At 36.2% G+C, this 21,842-nt stretch overlaps 1 protein-coding gene across 2 annotated transcripts; it reads right to left on the bottom strand.

The window, feature by feature from the left end:
* Window positions 1-13,691: 13,691 nt before the first annotated feature.
* On the bottom strand, window positions 13,692-18,662 carry LOC116257351 (multicopper oxidase LPR1 homolog 1-like). 2 transcript variants are annotated; one of them, XM_031633993.2, is made up of 4 exons: window positions 18,281-18,368; window positions 17,613-17,878; window positions 14,548-16,002; window positions 13,692-14,037 (listed from the first exon to the last, which is right to left on the bottom strand). In XM_031633993.2, exons 2-4 carry the CDS (start codon window positions 17,850-17,852, stop codon window positions 13,984-13,986), a joined length of 1,749 nt encoding a protein of 582 aa, XP_031489853.1. In that variant the 5' UTR covers window positions 17,853-17,878; window positions 18,281-18,368; the 3' UTR covers window positions 13,692-13,983. The 2 variants fall into 2 exon arrangements, with proteins under 2 accessions (XP_031489853.1, XP_031489852.1); XM_031633992.2 differs by lacking the exon at window positions 18,281-18,368 and adding an exon at window positions 18,548-18,662 and having other exon boundaries at window positions 13,693-14,037.
* Between the last annotated feature and the right edge of the window lie 3,180 nt (window positions 18,663-21,842).

Below are 21,842 nucleotides of genomic sequence, written 5' to 3'. Positions count from 1 at the left end.
ATTTGAAGTGAAATCATTTGAAGAAAGACTATGTTCGAAAACGGACCTATCTGAGGACTGGACTGAAAGGCATGCCACTAGGCTGGTCAATCTAGTTTCAAACAAGAGCACACGTCGGTAAGAGGTGACATTGTGCAATGCATTCTCGATTGGAGAATAAAAGAAATAACCTATGTGCAACATTTAAAAGAAGAACTGGTTAAACAGATAATAAAATTAAAGAACATGAGAGGAACAGAATAAAAGAAATAACCTATATGCAACATTTAAAAGAAGAACTAGTTAAACAAATAATAAAATTAAGGAACATGAGAGGAACGAAAGAGGCATACTGGACCCTTGCATCTAGCCTAAGTTCATTAATTTAAATATATCCTAGGAAAGCAAATAGACCAAACTATTGGATTACCAAAGCAAATAAAGAAAAGCTAGGAGCTAAGCAAAAATTAAACTAAACTAAGCATGAAAAAAAAGAAAGAAAATCATTAAATCGTAAATAAGAAAAAAATAGAAAAGAATTTACCTAGGCCGGGAGACCTAACCAAGGCCGCTCCCACGACCCCTGAAGTAAGCCTGCTTCGGTCTTGGTTGACTGCTACTTTACCTTGAACTCAAGACTTAGACCAAAACTCTATAAAAATTTAAATTGATTGAGCCAAGACTTTTTGTTAGGAAATTTTCGAAATTTTGTGGTATTCTAGGCAGCTCAATTTCCATGGAAAAAAGGGGTGTGAACATCTCTTTGATGGATGATTTTTTATTTTGTTTCTTTTTTGGGGTGGGGGGCGGGGGTGTGCCGTCTCCCTAAGGGGAGATCAAAACCGAGAAAACTTGTAAACCCACACTCCCACTTAAAAAAACCAAACTATGTATAATAGTGTTTTCAAATGAAAAATGTTCGGTATGTTCTCAATTTTAATTTGAATTTTATTTTGCGAAATGCAATGCGTGTATGGAGAATTGCTTCTCAACTCATGATAAATTATTTGGATTGACACCAAGCATACAGAACAAACGATGTATGAACATGGACTTGAGAAAAACACACATTTAAACCATATATTAAAATATGTAATGGAAAAATGTTCATTCCGACTCAGATTTTGCCTGCATCTGCTTGCTCAGCAAAGTATCACGCATGATTCAAGTCCATTCATACGAACTGAGATTAAGTACAAAGACATAAATTGATATAATTCTGGGTCCAAATCATAAGAAGGTTCTAAAAAGAAGGTCCAAATCAGAGTCCTAGACTGGCTGCACAGTTTATTGGGCTGTCTAAGTGCTATTTGTGGAAATCTAACTTATTCAAATTTGAAGTAGATTCAGCCTTGGCTTTAGCCTACTGGGTTTATATGAACTTGTAACTTAGGTTCCTGTGGCTCATATGTTAGTTTTTTTTTTTAATTATGCACATGTGATAAAAAGACTAAAATACCCCTGATATGAAAAACAAGTTCAGTGGGTTGGCTGACCATACTGAGAGGTGTGTAGGGTAAAAAAAAGTCTTGTGAAATTTGGTTGAAAGATGACCTTGTTTGCCCTTCCAAAACTGAAATTTTTACAGGTAGTAATATGAACCTTTTCTCAACACTAGGCAAGGGTAAAATGGAAACTTTTAATCTATGCCATGTCCATCTGATCTGCAGCTGGAAATACTGTGCCAAGGAGTTGCTGATTACAACCATGTAAAAAACTTGAGGAATTGATCGTTCAGAAAATTAAGTTACACTGAAACTAGATATTTGGAACTGGACAACACTTAGTAAATCTCTAAAATGGAAATTGAGCTCAAATATGGATTTATATTGAAATCAAAATCTAAAATGCTCAGGTAAGACGCTGAAGAATATGATCCTAGCTTGGTGTGTGCTAACATTTTTTGAATTAAAATGATTTTAGCTTGAACCTACTAAAGCTGGTGAGGGTGCATCACTCCGATCTTAGTGTTTTAAGTAGTGGGCTCTAAAACGGGTATTATTGATGTCTTTGAAGATAGATCTAGGGTTAAGACTCAACGTGTACATGACCTAGGTTTTTTAATATCCATTTGAAAAAGTTTTTTTTTTTTAAAAAATCAATTGTTGAAAATCTATGTTTTGGAAAGTGGTCCTGTATGGTGACTGGACTAAAACTAGTTCAAACAGGGACACACGTGAGTGAGGGATGGCTAAGGTGTGCGTTGAAATCATTGTGCAATGCACGCTTAATAGGAGAATAAAACATGTAAAATATATGAATGATTCAGTGGAAGATCTAATTGAATAGAAAGTATAAAATTAATGAAGAAGAGAGAGAAGAGATGGGCATACCTGACCCATGCGTCTACCCTGAGACATTAATTTCGTTCTAGCTTAAGAAAGCAAATAAACTAAACTATTGCATGACCAAAGCAAATAAAGAAAACCAACGAGCTAAGCAACAAATAAACTAAACTAAGGACGTGCAAAAAAGAAAAACTAAGAAATGAAAACACTAAATTACAAATTAAAAAAAGAAAGATGAAGGAAAATACTTGAGCCTGGTGACCTAATACAGCCTGCTCTCATGACCTGTACATTGAGCTTGGTCAGGTCTTGGTTGAGTGCTACAGCAGCTCGAATTCAAGTCTTAGACCGAACCTCTATGGAAATTTAAAAAGATTGAGCCAAGCGTTTTTGAGCATCTATTTAGAATTTTTCCAAATTTTATGGGATTCTGTGTAGCTCGATTTTTGTGGAGAGAGTGGGTGGTAAGCACCGCTTTTATAGTGCAGTATTGGGGGAGTGCGGTTACATGACTAAACTTTTAATCATGCTTCCCTAATAAAAAACACAAAACTATGTATTATAATTGTTTTCAAACGATTTAAGTTCACTATGTTCTCAATTTTAATCAAAATTTGATTCTGCGAACAGCAATAAGTGCATAGAGGACTGCTGATGGATTGACGATAAAGAATTTGGATTGACATTAAGCATGGAGAACAAATGGTGCATGAACAAAAAGAGGAGAAAACACACATTTTATATGAAAATAGATGTGAGAGAAAAATATTCATTCCGACCACATATAGATACTAATTCAGATTCCATCTACACTGACTTGCTCACCAAAGAATTTCACGATTGGTGCCCTCTCACACGAATTGATATTATGCATAGAGTGAAATTGAAGATGTACCATATGAATGTAATATGCATTATGCTCACATTGGTTCTTGGATCTGGATTTGATGTTGCGACCGATCTAGAAAAAGCATAGAAAAGGTTCCCCATTGACAATCGGGGAGAAGCTGTGAACTCACACTTTTATTGGACCTCGATCACCCATTGGAAAATCAGAGAAAATAAGACCACCACATCGTGCTTCTTCTTGCACTTGCTAAGAAAGAATGTCCAATGAGGATACTGTTTTGAACTGATCTACCTTCTCTATACTCCTCATCCTTTTCTTTTTAAGCTTTATCAACATATGGCAACTCAAACGGAAAGGGCAACACAATCTGTCCATTAATTGAAAGCATGATGTCTTCCACGATTTACTTTTTAAAAGTCATACTGGTTTTTGGCATGTCTATGGTTTGTCTATGCATGATCGGTTTAATGGCTGTCACTATGGAGAAAGAGGAAAAGAGAACTTTGCTTGCTCAATCGATTCGACTGATAGTTTTTCATGTTGTTGGTAGCTTGCACTAAGCAGGCCCTCTCTGAGTAAAGCATACTTTACTATATATTGAACTGAATGATGGAGATTCTTCCACTCCGAAAGTTTTAGATCCAACCCTCTTGTTGGATAGCAATGCCAGCAAAGCTTGTTCTTCGAAATGCCCAAACAAAGGAGGGTCCTTTTGGTCCTTTGAAAAAAACAAATTTGCATATATGTGATACTTGTAACTAGAAGTGGTTCTTATATTGTTGGAGATTCTTCATTTGATGTTGTTTAAAGAGAAAACTATGATATCTTGGAAGTAGGATATATCTAAAATTTTTTCCATTTTCTGGCATTGTACTGAATTTGGAATATCGTGATGTTTTGTTGTTGAACATATATTGGCATGAAATAGAAATGTAGGGATGTTCTTTTTATTTTCCTTTTCTTTTTTCTCATACAGGGGGAACAGAGATGGTCATGGTAGATGCGATCCCATTTCCTCTTGAGATCACAACATCCAAGCCGTTGACTTTGCTTGGGAATGGTAAGGAATCTTTTCCATATCAATGCCCAAGCTGACTTTGGAAGCAAGAACTGAATAAAGTCCAAAAAAAAAAAGTACGCAGTTAGCAGCTGTGGCAGTAATGGCTGAAGCCTTCAAGCTTATGCAGGTATGCGTTAACATATAATTGGCATGCAATATTTCATGTAACTGTGTCTTCCTTAGTTTATCTATCATTATCACAAACAATATCAACATGGTTCTGAAAGTATGATTATGAACAGGATACAAACACAAGATTGGTGATTTTGCTTCCAAGGAAAAGACGTTGAATATTGGCCTATCTCTCTTTTCATCAGCTTGAGAAAGTGGGCTAGCTCTGTTCAGTATGGTGGGAATATCACAGACCAAAAGATTGATGAGTTCCACACCACTCGCATGGGAAACAGTGACTTTGTAAAGTGGTGATACGGCAAGGCAACCTACATCTCCAACATTGCATAATCGTAATGACAATATTGATATGAAGACCCTTGAGCACTATAGATCTGTAATAACTGACAGTGGCTTCTACAGCTTGCAAGTATCTGACAAAGGCAATCTGTGGCTCCATAGATTCTATAATTTGTCACAATTTGTGATTCTGTTTGATGGATTCTATAGAAAATAAAGCAAGAAGTAGAAAAGAAGTAAAGATATGGATCTACCCGTGATAGCATTATATAAATTCGTCTTTAGTGCCATTAATTTTTCATTGTAATTCATTTGTTTAATTAATAATGAAATTGCAATTTTAAAGAACTTTTCTCTTCAATTGATGTTTTATATATATATCATGCAACAGGTACATATTATACATATACATGGGGGGAGTAGGGAGAAACTTTGCCTGGCATTTGAAAAGGGCCAAAAGTTGCATTAGTGCTTCATCACGGTTTTCCCAATAATGACTTCTCAAATCTCATAGTGTCTGTTTATGTGGTTGTCCAACCTTATATTGGTGTCACAATCTGCATATATTTTATATTCTATGTGTTGTATATATGCATATTTTCCTTTGCAATTAGAGAGAGGCAGTTTGTGGATTATACATATGTACATTATTGACTATGTTCCTATCATAATTGTAAAGATGCATTTTAAAAATTAAATTTGTATGGGCAAAGACAAATCTTTTGCTGTACACATATGACACATATTTGTGACATTGGTGGAGTACTGGAGGACTTCATGAATTCGCTGTTCATGTTCCATGATTCCATTCATGCGCCAATCAGGTAAAGGTTTGAGTTCTATAAGACAGGAGACTTTGGGTCTCTTCTCAGGTTGCATTTTTGAACATTTTGGAGATACCTCTGGTAATGGCAAGATTAATTAGTGACCACTGTACTTGGTTTGTTTTTCAGGGACCTCCAGGACTTGGAGGGTGTTGAGAGTATTTAGCTAGAGGCCTATAACATAATTAAGAAGAAACAAAACAAGATTAAAAAGAACTATCATAAAACAGTTGCCAATTCCATTCCACCAAACTACAGATTTTTAACCTGGAATGAATATTTCACTCCATCACACACATGATGGAAAATTGGAATGGGAAACACGATTTCATTCCATGGTTCCTACAAATAAATTTCTGGAAATAAGATTCTAGTTCCACTATTCCAAACTATCAAACTGTACTTAATAAAATCAATTGCAAAACTGTAATGAGAAAATTTAGGTACCCAGCATGCTACATTTACGCTGTTGTGTGCTTTGAACCACTGTTCCCAGCTGAAAATATGGGTGGAGAACATAACAATAAGATGATTATAAGTAATTTATATGTTAATATATATACATACGTATATATAAAGCTATGTGTAAAAATATAGTAATCTACAGTAGGCAAGGCCACAATCAAGTAGATGAAGACTGTCAAATATAACCTCAGTGTTACTGTTTTTCCCAATATCATCTACCCTTTCCTGCACATAGAAGTTCCTAAAAAAATCAGCTTCAAAGGACGATACCATTGCCTTTAAGATGCACCTATTGAGGATATTGTTACTCTATGTAAGTTAGTTTTTGCAAATTCGAAGTTCAATTACGTCTGTAATTTTTTTTTTTTGTAGATTTTTCTTCCTTCTTTCCTTCTCCTTTAAAGTTTCTAAAACGGTCTTGAAGCGAATGACACAAATCAAAAGCCATAAAAATGCCCCAAAATTTTCGGTTTCAAGTAAACCTATGTTTCTTTGCTGAGAAAATACAAACAGATAGTAAAATTTTAGGGTCTTGATCATGCCAGATACTACAAGTAAGCCATTGGATCAAATGACTTTGAATTTGGCAATACTAGATTGCATGTTCACACACTTATAGCAAATTAACGCACTGTCAACATATCGACCATGACAAATTTTATCTCACAATATGGAGCACATAGTGCCAAAAATATTGAAACATATATTTATTCATATTCGTTCATCATACTCATAAGTGATGACTTTTTCCTGAAAAAAAATTCATCTTCATGGAATAACCCAAGCAATCAAACCTTGTGCAGATCAGTTGTCTCATTCATTAAAATTAGTCACTAGGGTAGCGGTCAAGTTGCTAGGTTGTTCAAAATGTCCCCTCTCCTCACTCTTGACAGCAAAAACAAGAAAAGAAGTAAGTACCTAAGAAGGCAACGATTGGCATGGTTCAGAAAAGCAATGGTTTTCTTACATCCATGGCCGCACTGAGTACCGTTTCATAATAGGGTGAATAGTCCAAAATGAAAAAAAAAAAATAATAACACTCCTAACTCACATATTTCCCCATAAAACATGGGAAGCCAATTAAAATGGCATCATACTTCACACTCCAATATCAACATCACAATTAGACTGACACAGCTATAAATTTAAATTGAAACTGAAATGTTAAATGGCAGAGTTCTACAGTCTTTATTTTCAAAGTTTTCATATAATTTATCTCTTTATTGACGTGGCTTCACAATCTTTATTTTCAATGTTTTCAAATAATTTAGCTCTTTATTGACACGGCTTAAAAGCTCCTTTGCATAGATGTTTCTCTTTCTCCATTGCCTTGACTTTGCTAGCTCTCGTGCTCCCCTTGTTAGAAAAACAATATACATATTAAAACATATCCTTGCTTCCCATCTTTCAACATATTAAAAGCAAGGAAAGTGAAACCTAAAATTACCTATAAGCATGTTGCAGTAAGAAAGCATCCTTCCATGTTTCAATACATGCATGTCCATAAATAGAACATATAAGATTAAAAACATATAAAAAATCAAAATGAATATAGCTAAGTTCAAGAAATTTGAACCAAAATATTAATGGTATGTTGATTAATTAACAAACGGCTAAAATTCACAAAATTCAAGAACCAATAACTCAAATGCATAAATTTAATGTTTAAGGACCCAAGCCACAATTGAACCCAATCTATGTCAAAGAAAAGCCATTTTTAGTCTTTTCTAGAAGCCAACCATTCAACATATCAACAACAATGTCTAGTTTGTCTTGGTTATTGACAGAGTGAGACAGAGAGCCATATTGGTTTCAGTGGACAATCTAAAGGGTCACACATAGAACTACTAGATGAACCAGAATTATTAAACACTGCAAAATGAAGTAGAAAAGTGAGATATATATAATATGAAACTTGAAGATTAGCATTTGTGGATACCACTTGAATACATCCTTTGCCTTTCACAATGCAATATGAAATATCCATTTTCTGCCACAAGGCAGGTTGCCACAACAACCTGAATTAGGTCCAGCAGAGCAATGACTACCCACTAGAAATTGCTTTGTTCAACAAGTAAAATACATTGAGAAGTAGACACAATCAAAGAATAATGAAAAAAGAATGACATTTATAGGAAGATGTGAGTCATCCACACACCTTGCTCCTTGCAGACCTGCATGCTTCAGTAAATTGGAAGGAACTATCATGTAAAAGTTGGGCATATTAGAATATGAATATTTAAAGAGTTTTTATATAGAGACTAAATTTATAACAGTCTTAAAAATGACTATTATCCTACAACTTAACAAAATTTTGGAGTAAACAAGGACGATCCATAGAATATCAACTGAAAATGTGTGCCTACCTCATTATAGGTGAGATGGACTCCTCGAGCCATCTCATGGCAATGCTTCCCTTTTAAAGGTATGAACCATAGCTGACATTAAATCCATAAAAATTAATTATTACACCTAAACCACAAATGCACATCTTGAAACAGAAAATGACATTCATCTAACTTGGAATACAAGGCGTCTCCATCATTTGCACATAAAACATGCACCGGCGAGAAGCTCAACTTGCAACTGGTTTCAAACAAAGGATTAATATAGAGAACCCTTATGAAGTCATACCATTTTATAGAGAAAAGTTTTGCATCTTAAACCATCTTTATGGAATTGAGACTTAATTCATTTTTAACAGCTGTCTAACCATTATGATATCTATAATTTACATGAAGTAAGAAAATCAAATTTGTCCATATAAACAACGGAATTACGAAAAGATCAACCTTGTTGATGGGAGACACATCTTGCCTCATAGTTTTTCAACTTTAATTGTACTTTTCTAATGATAAATAATTGATGACTCTTATATATATATATATATATATATATATATATATGGACAATCTGTTAGAAAATGGGGCTACCTTCCCCAACACATCCTTCTACCTGCATTAAGGAAAGTGATGATGCAGTAACTCAAGTCACCTCTTGCATTAGGGAAAGGAGGCCTCCTATGGCATTCCATAATAAAGGCAAAATGGCATTGATGGAGCTACAAATTATAATGCACAATTAAATGTATTTGGGAGGCCTAGACTAACCCTAACTTGTATGTTTTGTTGCATGACTGTGTGGTATAATTCTTGTAGTGTAGAAAAATGCTATTCTACGTCAATTGAGCTGAACTAAATATCAGTAAATTGTGACTTTTGCTGCTAGCAGATAGATTTTACCTAGAAGGTGCCTCGTTGAAGTGAAGTTGAGTTTAATTAGTTTCCAAACTTGACTAAGGTTTCACTAGGCAACGTGGATGTAATGGTAAAAGGTAATCTTAGAGAATTGGTGTCCCACTAGATACTAAATGTCTGTAGGTTTAGACTACACCGGTTGACACTATTTTTAGGCAAATGAGCCTAATTTCAGTTGAAAATATACAAAAAAAAAATTGGAAAACTATACAAAAATAGTTCTAAAATAGTTTGAAAGCCAGTTGATAGGACTTTAGATTATGATAACAAATAATTCGGACGTGGCTATAGGTATGGTGGAAAATTTAGTGTGTTAATAGAGAAGGTAATGTAGTAAATTAGATTGTGGATGATGCTAAATGCAAACCAACCTATAGTGCTAGAGGCCATGATTGCATAATAGCAAACAATATCATACAAAATAAACATATTTTGTCAACAATCTTCAAATGAAATGCAAAATCTATGCATAGATTAACTCATTATCATTGATATGGATTGAGCTTTTCCTATTTGTAGTTAGTTGAAACCCATAGGGATTACAAGTTGCCTTTTTCTTGTGTTCAGTCATAATTTTCATGTGAGACGCTTTGCATTCAGTCCTTTCATGTGAGACACATCAGTCTATTGTGCACTCTGTTGAATCTTATTTTGAACTTTTCAATGTTAATCAATTGGATAATAATGTAATTTTTCTTTCAGCTTCTATTGACCAAGTGATTATTAATGAAGAGTCTATAAAATGGAAACTTCACCAATGGCCATTTTGGTGAGACATGTGTAAGGAATAGAAATAAGGTTATGCTAAAGGAAAAAGGTAATCAAGGCTAACAAAATTTTACAATAAGAAAACATGGACTTGATAAGCATGAAAAAAAAAGAAAAACTATTCATAAGGGGTACATGAAGATTAAAATAAAACCAAATGTAACAATGCACTAAAAATGCTGAAAGCAAGCAAGAGAATAATCAATGTCATGGATGTATGTCATACAAAGACTAAATTACATAATCCTGTGTCTCTCACTTTTCTCTCTTTCTAACTAATTAGCATTATGGTATCAGAAATCTAGCATTTGATCATATGAACACTTTCACTGGCATCCTCATTATCTATAGAGAACTCAGACTCTTCAAACAACACAAGTCCTTAGATGAGTTTTACAAAATATCCAATATTTCACAAAATATCCAATATTTCACACTATTTTATCAGCATAGAGCTCAACGTTGAAGATTATTTGAAATTAGAATCTCAGTTTCATTCCAATATTTATTTCATGTGATGTCATGAAATTCATTGACCACACTAGAAAAATGCCTACTAAGTTTGATTTTAGGATAAATGACATCAGTCAATAATATATTCAATTGTTTATGCAATACTAGCTATTGTTAAGCTACATTAGATCATCTTTGTTGTTGTGTGGAAAAATCACAAGTTGCTAGACACTGCTTACAATAGATCAAGAAATTGCACCTCATATCTCAGCTGCAATATTCTCAAATGGGATCCTTGAACATGTATTTATATATATTCGTAAGACTAAGGCTATAGCATATCAATTAGCTATAACATCCATACTACTTGATGAAGATGATCTGATCCTTCTTAATTTAAAAAGTTTACATTCAAAATATATGATTTTTGTACTAGTGTGGAGAATAGAAAGAAGCCAATTTCATTAATCGAGTTAGATGGGCTTCTCCCAATGCAAGAAGCAACCCAAAAAGACCACGAGGAGTTGGTAGAGTCACTTGTTCCTGCAGCAAATGTAACTACAATAGCCAATTATTATTGACAGCAAAAGTATAGAGGGTGAGGAAGAAGTAACTATCAAAATAAAAGACCAAACATTTCAAGGGAAAATTTGGCTGGTTTGTATAAATTGTGACAAAATTGGACTTGTTGCTAAGAATGGTTATTTTACTCAAGTTTTCTCAAGAAAAAAGACAATGCTTTATGAACAAATACCCCATCCTATTATGTCATTATCAAAACATCTTCCAACCAACGAGTGGGAGATGAGATCTAGTGGCTAGACTTAGACATAATTCATCATACTACGAATGACATCTACATACCTTGTTCAATATCAAGGTGAAAATTTTAGAATACAGTTTGTATATTCTTGTGGGAAAACTTAATATTCGAAAATATCTTTGGTTGTATCATTTTTCATGCCCAGTCTGTCATATAAATCATACGCAAACCAAAAGTGTCTCCTTTTCAAAGCCTTTTTAAAGAACTCATAATTACAATTTTTAAAAAATTTATGACTACGAATGTGACCCTTATTCTCAAGCATACACCAAACTAAAATTTCATTATAGATTTTTCTCTCAAATATGCTGCTCAAAAAAAAAGGTACTATTATTGTAATATGAATAAAAAGAATAAAAAGAATGTAGTAAGTTATCATCTCATTTTTTTATGCATGAACATTACTATTGAAAGAAGAAACTAATAAGGAAGAAACTAGTACAGAAGAGGGTATGCCTAAAAACTTGTAAACCAAGTTTTCTTGCTTTCTCTTCCAAACTTGAAGCTAAATCAACTTGTAGACTTAGCACTTCAATCTATTGTAAGCCAAGTTGAGCTCAGCAGTCCCAACGATCAAAATGATGTACATAAGAGTCCTACTGCATCCAATGACAAGATTAGCTCATCTCATCAATTGATTGATGCAACCAAGATTGGGCAAATAATACAAGATAAGCCAGTCACCCCTCTACAGCGAATCTTTGTAATGATGTAAGGCAACTAGAATCTACATCTCTTAGAATATAGGAAGCGGTGCCCTGGTCTCAGTTAAAAATAGTGAAAATCGGACTCAAAATTCTTAAGTTTTCAACTATATTCATTTGTTGCCAAATATCATTTAGCCTTAACATCTATTTTAACCCGAGACACTAAACTAGCCACAGTCAAGCTCTTCCATATGAGAAATGGAAGGAGTCAATAGAAGCTAGATACCACTCAGTTCTTTATGACGAAATCAGAAGCCTTCTTTTTTCATAAGTTGCCAAGCATATAATATGATGTAATAAGTGTTCAAAATGAAGAGGACAAAAGATATAGTGAAAAAATATGTAGATTAACCTTCACCCCCATTTGTCAAATCTACAATAACTAGAACAGTTCTATTAATTTCTTTCAAAAACATTTGTGAAAGAAAGTTAGATGCATAAGTGTTTTTCTCCTTGGGAACCATGTTAAATAAATTTATGTGAAACTAACTGCCTAGTTATGAAAATTCTAAAATTTATAATAATGTGTACAAATTACATAAAACATTATATGCTTAAGATAGGATCCAAGAGCTTGGTTTACTAGATTAAGTTTCTTCTCCATGAATTAGGATTCAAAGATGCTTGCACTATGACATCTCTTTCTATTTTCAAGATAGAAAATGCTAATGCATATATTTTGTGCAGATATTGTTGTCATAGATAAGTCCCTTAAAGACTCACTAGTCGTTAGCTCCTATGTATCTAAATTTTGCTGTAAAAAATGTTGGTGATTTGGAGTATTTTTTTCGAAAATCCAGCCAAAAACCTCTATCAAAGATTGTTTCTCTCAAAGCAAAGCATATTGTGGTTCTAATAAAGTCAACAAACACAATTGGTACTAAACCTATTTCAGCTCCTATGGCTTCAAGCCTGACTTTAATGGCTATTTTTGGAACAAAATCTAACCATCCAATTTTAGATAGAAGAACAGCTTTCCTGGCATTGCCTTTGCAGTAAACAAAATTTGCCAATTGAAGCACTCTCCATGGATTTTCATTCAGCTGTTGTAAAATGTATAGTTAGGTACTTAAAAGCATAATTTTGACTACAGTATTTCTGTTTAGGCATCAACAAATATGGACATTACTTCTTAAAATGATGTAGACTAGGTTGTCTGCATAGATGGCTGAAGATCTAGGAGTCTTTACTAGATAGGTTTCAGTATCTTGGAATGTCAAGAAGCATAAATTTTTTTTCATGATCCAATAGTGAAGTAGAATACAAATCTTCAGTGCAAACATTATAACAAAAATTATGTAGATCCAACATCTATTTAAAGAGCTCAAAGTTGTTAGTGCAAGCAAACCAGTCCTCAGGTGTGATAATGCCGGAGCTGCCTACCTTGCACCACATTCGGTCTATCACAATATAAGCAAGTCCGTTGAATTGACGTGCACTTGTTATAGAGGAACTTGCTGGGGGTGAAATGATGATTTGATACTTTTTACTCAAGTTCAACTCGAAAAAATTTGTAGTAAGCCCTAGGTAGGATAATCAAATGGTTCCATTGTTCCTAGTTTTAACTTAATCAAGTTCACCTCCCTAGATATGAACTTGATGGGGAATATTAAGCCAATAAAGGAAATTGCGCCAATGGCCATATTGGAAAGACACTTCAAGAAAACTTAGCCTCAAGAAAGAAGAAAAGCAATGAATTATCTTAATTAAGGAAAGATGTACTTGGCGAAATAGAATACATAACTGTTCAAACGGTTCTTGGGGGCCAACACAATATATTATGTAATTGTGAAACGGAAAGACTAGCAGAATGAAAGCGAGAATAATTTTTATCATGGATGTAGGTTATACAAGACTGAAACATATGATCCTGTTTGTTTCACTTTCCCCCCCCCCCCCACCAGAAGTCATTTAAGCAATCAACAACATAATTGAACAATCAACAAGAACTTTTTATTTTTCAATCATCTCATATGAGTGAATTTTTCAATACCGGTACGTATACTAGTACCGTATCTTTGTTCATTGCTAATCCATACATATGACACCATAGGCCACAATTTTTTTTGCATTTTTTTCGGTGTGACTAATCTTTTTTCTACCGAACCAGCTTCAAAGGCCTCATCATCTCATTGTCCTCATGATCCAATATCTGCATCAGATAACTAAAACATTAATCAAAGAATCCATATAACTTAACCTCGCATTTAATTAGCTTAACTCAAAAAAGTCAGAAACAATCAGGTTAATTTTGAAAAAATGGAAACTCAGAAAATATTTTGCATTCGAGTTTCAATTGTTCATTCTATATTATAAACCAAATGACAAGACTAGGTTGAATTGAATTGACCAAGGCATGCAAAATGTGGAACATTAGTTGACATGTGGCTTGTGACAAATGGACACTACAGCCCTGGCACTTGTGCCCCTTTGCCAAATAACAATTTGTGGTAAATCCATGCATGTACCTATAGATGATCTGTTGAACTCTTTAAATTGAAATGCTAGTAAGTTCTTAGGGAACATATAGGCATTCTAAGTTCTTCATTGCTGAATGGTGAAAGAACTCTAGTGGAATTAGATAGAAATTTCCCAACCTATGCTTGGTTCTGTAAATGAAAAATTAAGAAAGCATTTAAATTACGCAATTGTAGATACTTACGTGGCAGTGGTATACGTAACCAGGCTCTGCAGTCGAATCAAATGGATATGAAGCATCCTTGTGGACATAACCAAACTTTACCACCACAGTCGTCATGTTTCCTGGGGCCATCTTAACTATATTCTTCCATGTCATCTCAGTTGGTGGTATAGGAAACAACGGCCCCTGAGCATAGGTACTGATGTTGCATTTGATGGCATCGTATGTAGTATTCATGCACGCTGTGAATTGGTCTACATTCACTAGTCCTCTCTGTTCTATGGCCTGAAACATTGCTAAGTGAAGATGCAGAGGGTGATCATCTTGTGTCAAGTTTATAATCTTCCAAACCTCTGTGCTACCAGGGACTGGTGTTTCTGTTGCTGGATCTGTAAGCCGTTTGCCATTAATATATAAATGTGTAACCAGACCATTGGTACTATACTCATATAAGCCAAGGTAACGCGTTTGTGTTATGCCAGTGGTGACAGGGTTCGGATATTGAACGAGGCTTTTGGGGACTACGGAACGGTCAACAACTGATGCATTTTGAGACTGAATCACAAACTTCATGACCTTACTATTGAGAGAATCCACTGCATTACCAGAAGGGTAAGGATATGGAGCATCGTTTTGTAGGAGGACCTCACCGGAGGACTTCGAGAAGTCGATAATCACATCAGCGCCTTCTGCAGGGGACAGGAGTATGGAACTAACAACAACTGGATGGGGAAGGTAGGAGTAATCAGAGGCTATTTGAGTGAAATTGAGGCCATTGCTTAATGAAAGACGAAAGTACCGAGCATTGGCGACACTGGCGATTCGGAAACGGTACTTTCTCGGCTGGACGTTCATGAAGGGCCAAGCCTTGCCATTAACTATGATGGCATCGCCGAAGTACTCTGGCTGCCATTGAGGGTGGACGGGCGGGTTCACACCGGTATAGTTCAAGTACAGAGAACCGTCTTTGTTGAAGCTACGGTCGAAGATCATGATCAGACGATCAAATGAGCCGGAGGGAAGATTTAGGCGGCTCTCCGTCGCTTGGTCGGTGATGAGGTACCCCCCAAAGAGACCAGCTATGAGATTCACCCTGGTTATGCCAAGTGCATGGTCATGGTAGAAAATGTTGCCTGGGGGCTGGAGGTCATTTAGATAAGTGTATGTTGGTGTGGTCCAAGCTGGTCCGGTTTGATTAAAGTCTGAAGTGAACCAAGCGAATGGGCCGCCATCACTTTGTGGTTCATCAATGCCACCATGAAGATGGACAACTGTTGCCACACCTCCGCTCTTTGGTATTGCATTGAGGATCGTTGGATCCCAAGGGAGTATATGGGTGGATGGTAGGTGATTTTCCCATGTGATGTAGGTTGGCACATTTTGAAGGGTCAATATTGTCGGACCGGGAACTGTTGCTGCGGTTGATGACATTCCAAATGCGAACACGGTGGTGGCTGGTAGATCTCTATGGAATTTCTGCACAAGAATTTATAAAAGTTAGAAGGATCGATGAAGAGGAGTATTTTTATTTTTATTATTGATCCTCTCATCCATTGTGCACACCAAAAAAGAGCTGGTGCTCTATCAACTTAGTACAAAAGTCATAGACGAAACTACAGTGGAAGTGAGGAATCAAATGCCTTAAGTTAAAAAATATTACATAACTAAAACAGTGGCTGGAATTCAAAAAGTGGTGTGAGGTGAAAGGCAAATTATAGACTCAGAAAGAAAGTGGCTTGTTAAGTATGTATGGGACACAAGACCTTGCTATTGAAGAAGGCCAACAGTTGGGGCTGTTCACCAGCCAACCTAGGCCAGCTTGAATTCTGTTGGAGCTGCTTAAGCCATAATTCTAGCCTAAATCGATCTCGCTTTGACTAGCTTGAGTTCGGTTTGGCTCTAGCTTAAGAAGCTCGAACTCAACTTGGTTAAGCTGGAGCCAAAATTTGGCTGGAAATCAAGCGAGCCGAACACTTCAACGGCTGGAGCTTTTAACATGAACGGCAACAAAGACCAACAGGCAACATTCCAATTTCCTTATGTAAATCTTTTAGCATATATGATCTGATAGAGTGCTGTGCCCAAGTTCTCCATCTCCCAAATGTTGCGGAAAAAATGGGGGTTTAAAATGAGTGTTCATAGCCTTCTAGCATTTGCGTAATTGAGATACCAAGGGATACCGTTTATAAGGGCAGTCGCTTCAAGGCAACTTTTTTTGAAAAGGCGGTTCCATGTGGTTTTAGAACATCCCTCGTAATTAGGTTCAATACTTTTGGAGCATTTTAACATTAGGCGTATGTTCTCTTCATTTGACATGGGAGGTTACCATCCAATTCAGAAGCAAGATATATTCTCGCAGGAGATAACACATCAGTAAAGTAGCATGTTTTAGAAACTACTTTACTTAATTTATCGGTCTTGGTATTTCCAAATTAATTTGGTTCCATACTTGTCCGTGATTTTAATTCAACTCATGCATTTGATCTCCAAAAACCAATGACTTTAGGCACCCTGTTAAGTGTTAAGTTTTACTCGTAAGGAACATTTTAAAGTTGCCTAATTTTGTTTTAAAGAACATTTTCCTTGCAGACTTATGTAAAATGTACGCCATGCATGGTACCCTTACATCTTTTTGGATAATGGATATCATGTTCTGGGTCTGCCCATGATGCGCTAGACCCGGATTCCCATTAGTTTAAGGCGGGCTAGACTAGTACTCATTCCCCAATAGAGGAAATTGTTATTTTTCTCTTAAACTGCAGGCAAGGAATAAAACAGAGAGATATATGAGAAAATTAGACGGTATACAAACATGCATGCATGCAGAAAAAGGGTGGAATTTGTCTAATATATATATATATATATATATATATTTATTTATTTATACGCCATCTGATTTTTTGAAATCTTGGGAGATCTCTTGGAATTTGAGGTAGGTTAAACCTTCCCTAATTTGTTTGATATTCCTAATCACATTTACGTGATCCATTTAAGTTCAGCATTTCAAGCTAATAAGCTATCTGTTATAGATCATGAAAGCACTGACAGTTCTCTGGCATTCGAGCAGGCACGGAAGAGATTCATACCCATTTCTTTTCAAACATCCCTATGGTGAGATTGGCTGGCCCAGGTCGCCCATTGTGGGAAGAGTAGCCATTGATCTTGGGCATGTCAGGCAACTCGTCAACGTACATTTGGAGAGAAGCAGCCACCTGAAGCAGATCAGCAGCCGTGGGTGGTGATGATGCCGCCTGACCGGAAACTTTAAGGCCATTTAGGAAGCTCAAGAGAAATAAAAGGCCGACCATTAATATTGACTTCCCCATTCTTGGTTCACCTTAATTTAACCAGCCTGTAGACACCAGAAAACGGAGAAAAATGACGACTGGTATAAAAAGAAAATCACAGGTTGTGGCATGAAAAAAAAAAAAACACTATAAAATCGCTGTTGCATGCAGAATGTGTTCGGTATTGGTTCATAGTTTCCATTGATACGTGGCCCATTTCGATCGCCTATACACAGTCCGCTTCCAAAATAGACAATGGACAGCCCACGCCGGTCGATGTTTTCCAGCTTGAAATTCTGGCGGCTGTCCATGTCAGATGGACACCCATGGGTTAATTTTGAATTTTGAATCATATAATCCATGGGTTAAGCTTCATAAGGCATGATTTGGGGTCTCTTTACGTCCAAACTAATGGCGGACTGGGATATAAAAGCAACAATGGGTTAATTAGATGAAACTAGTGGAACCTGAGACACATGAAGAGATGAGAGATATCATGTCATTCTCGCCAAGGATAACATGGCTTAGGTTGTTACATATGGCTTTTCACATATTGTCACATGCAGTACTACACTATCACACAAGATATATATATATATATATATATAGAGAGAGAGAGAGAGAGATGAAAAGAACTTGGTTAAAAAGGAGCCACATCAAAGAGGATTAGATGCCAAATACAACCAAACTAAGAGAGAGAGAGAGAGAGAGAGAGAGAGAGAGAGAGATTTTACTAGACAAGGCTTGCTTGTGTGGTAGCGAGAAAGGCAAGCGACCTGAGAAAATGAAGGCCAACGGGTGTGTGTCCTGCTAACGCTTGGATGGATGTGAGCATCTGATCGTGGCTATTTGTAGATGAACGAGGACGACTAGGACGTCGGCGTTAGGTATGGAGAGTGGGATGTTGTCAATGAGGGGGGTGAGAAGGCTGGGGCCATCCATGCGATATTGCATTATAAAATATTCATGTACAGGAATTCGTCGGCGGGAAACCGCTCACGTCTTCAAAATGTCCTGCAAGCTTGAAGGCCAAAGCTTTGACGTGTGGCCTGCTAACGCTTCGATGGAGGTGAGCTTCTGATCGTGGGGCTATTTGAATATGAACAAGGTTAAGGAGCGCTGTTCGAATGAGTTGGACGACGACGTTAGGTATGGAGCGTGGGTATTGTCAATGGAGAGGTGAGAAGGCTGGGGCCATGCATGCGAGTGGAATCCATCATATTTGCATTATAAAATATTCACGTGCAGTAATGCATAAGAGGAAATCTTGATTATGTCTTAATTGATCCCCACTTGTGACATGTCAACAACCTCCATTATGTCTTAACCCCCAAGATTATCATGTACCAACGCAATTTCCATGCATTTGCAACTGTTGCTTTTTTCAAGTTTATTACCACTTGGAGGGCAAGTCATTTTCTGCGGAAACTTTTTTTAGAATGTATAATTAGTAAAAGGACTTTTGGATGACAATCTAAAACCAGGTTTAGAGTGGATCGACATAAAACTGGGTTTATAAGCTGAAACCAGTTTCCATGGAACCTAGGGGAGTAATAACCTCGCCCTACTTCTGTTATGACGCTTTCACAAAAAACAAAATATATTTTTTAAAACTCAAGATTAAAAACTTATAGGCATTTATATAGTATTGTCTCCCAAACACCATTTCAGGAGCATTTAGAAAATATCAAAACTGAGTCTTGTCAAAATTAACTTTGTTTTGACAAAACCCCTTTTTTCATTAAAGGCAAAGCTGATTTTTACCCTCCAATTAATCAAGTGTTTTCTCCTATCAAACAAACCAATATTTGAAAAATTGGGCTTAAAACATGTTATCTGTTTTGAACAATGTCATCCAAATGCCTATTTCATTCTTATAAACCAAATTTTCACAAAATTGTGTTTTTGAGAGAGTCATCCAAATGCCCCCAATGAGTCGGTTGGTAAATAGAACACTTTGTGAGCGTTCCATGGACATGCCCAGCCCTAAAGATTGTGGCAGATTCATGAGTACTTAGTTCTAGTGATCCATAAAACTATCTCAATCTTCCGTGTGGATTCGGAAAACACTCACAAAGTGTTTTAATTACCAAACAACCCATAATGGTTGTTGTTTTTTACTTCCGGAAAAACCAAATGAAGCTTCTTTTATTTAGATACTATATGAAATATAATTATAAAAGTACATTCGGCCCATAGTTATGATCAGTCCTTTCAATTTACATCCAGATTAAGCCGCATAGGAGGGTAACTGGAACTTAACATATTAAATTTTGATTTTCAATTTATTAAATCAAAATAGGCCATCTGTATGCACATTGCACAATTGGGATTTGAACTCATCATGGCACGGGGTGGCGCCAGGGGCTGGCAGTGGTCATGGTCAATACGCCGATTTTTAAAAGTTCAAATTCTAAGAATTTTAGCCCTTTGAAAGTTGGTCGCTTGACAGTTTGTAATCCTTTTATTACCGAACAATTTATAAAAATAAAAGAGGAACTAGAAGGCTTGAACTTAATGGCTTAATTTGGAGGATGCGGGGCTTCCCGTGACCTGGAAAGCTAAATCGCGTAACTCTTTCAACCACATTGATAAAAAGCATCGATGGATTAACATTTTTTTTTGCCTAACCATTGTTCCTGTCAATATTTTTTTTCCCTAAGCATGCATTTTTACCTAAACATGTTGCGGTGGTTAGCAAGCCAACGACGTTTGCTGTGCAACCACCGCTTTCATGAATTAATAATTATTCATTGCCATTATGCTACAATCCAGGGAATGCTCGGGGCCGATCATTTAGAAGAATGCTTAGGTCCCTAATCAATTGGGAACAGATCGTGCCCCCTGCTCCTGGAGAGTGCACTAAAATTTATATTCAGACGGCCGCAGAACCGGAGATAGACGGGAGGTTTTGTTGCTGCCACTTCCGGACCAGGCGTGTCCTCCCCTTCCCAAGAAAAATTTTCTCTAAAATGGATTTAATTTGGACGTAAATCAAAAAAGAAATTCAACATTCCATCCTAATTCACATAGTTTAAATTTAATTAGCTATAGCTTTTGGATCGGGTTTTCTATGAACCCAATGGTCCAAAATTTGGTTTCAGGCAAGGCATCAGATCAGATAGATGACGTCTTAGAAATTTACTTGAGGTTATATACATATATATGTTATTATTCCTATCTGGAAGCACTATGGCATAAAAAGTGGCTGTCCTTACCATAATTTGTTTACTTGAACATGGGACTCATAACGTTGGCCACAGACATAAAAGAACGCTTCAAAAATTTCCACCCCTACCTGATGCAGCTTTCTTACAATTCAAGCTACGCCTATATTCTTACCAGCCAACGAGATCACACCTTTTGAATGTCTTCATAGTACTGACTGAGATGCATAGAGCAAAAAGAAAAAAAAAGTTTTTGCTCCTTTGTTTGAAAAGTATGAAAGATCGGTACGAAAGAATAGTAAAAGTTGTTGCTATTGATTTTTAGAACTCTAACAACCCTAATATTTCTTGCCTACATCTTTGTTAAACCGTGTTGAACCAAATTTTAAAAGATTTATTTGACATTGACTCCTCTCCCTTTTCTTCCTTGCATCTCTTCCACTCCTCTTACCTCCCCTACTCCTCCCACCTTCTCCTGAAACCCGTGTGAGGAAGGACGGATTAAGACCAGGGCAGGGAGAAATAGAGAGAAAGAAAAAGAATCTATTCCAACTATTAGAAAATGGGGCTGGTAGAAGAACTGCATGAAAAAAACAAAGTATCTTCTTTTCGAAACAACATTGATAATATATGTTTTATGTTGAATTAGTATCTATATGGACATACTGGAATGTTCATATGTTGTTTATGATCATTTTGTTACAAGAACTTGGCGGTCTGATTTTTGTGTCTTGGACCTAAGTTGTCTTGGATATACTAATGAATACATATATATATATATATATATATAAGCTGAAATTCTCCGTTCATGCAACCCATCTGTCATGGTCTCTGTGTGAGAGATCCGGACTTTGTGGATGGC

This window comes from Nymphaea colorata, chromosome 7 (genome assembly GCF_008831285.2).
Source record: "Nymphaea colorata isolate Beijing-Zhang1983 chromosome 7, ASM883128v2, whole genome shotgun sequence".
NCBI lineage: Eukaryota > Viridiplantae > Streptophyta > Magnoliopsida > Nymphaeales > Nymphaeaceae > Nymphaea > Nymphaea colorata.
The sequence above is the reverse complement of the archived record's forward strand: the minus strand, read 5'-3'. Positions and strand labels throughout refer to the sequence as shown.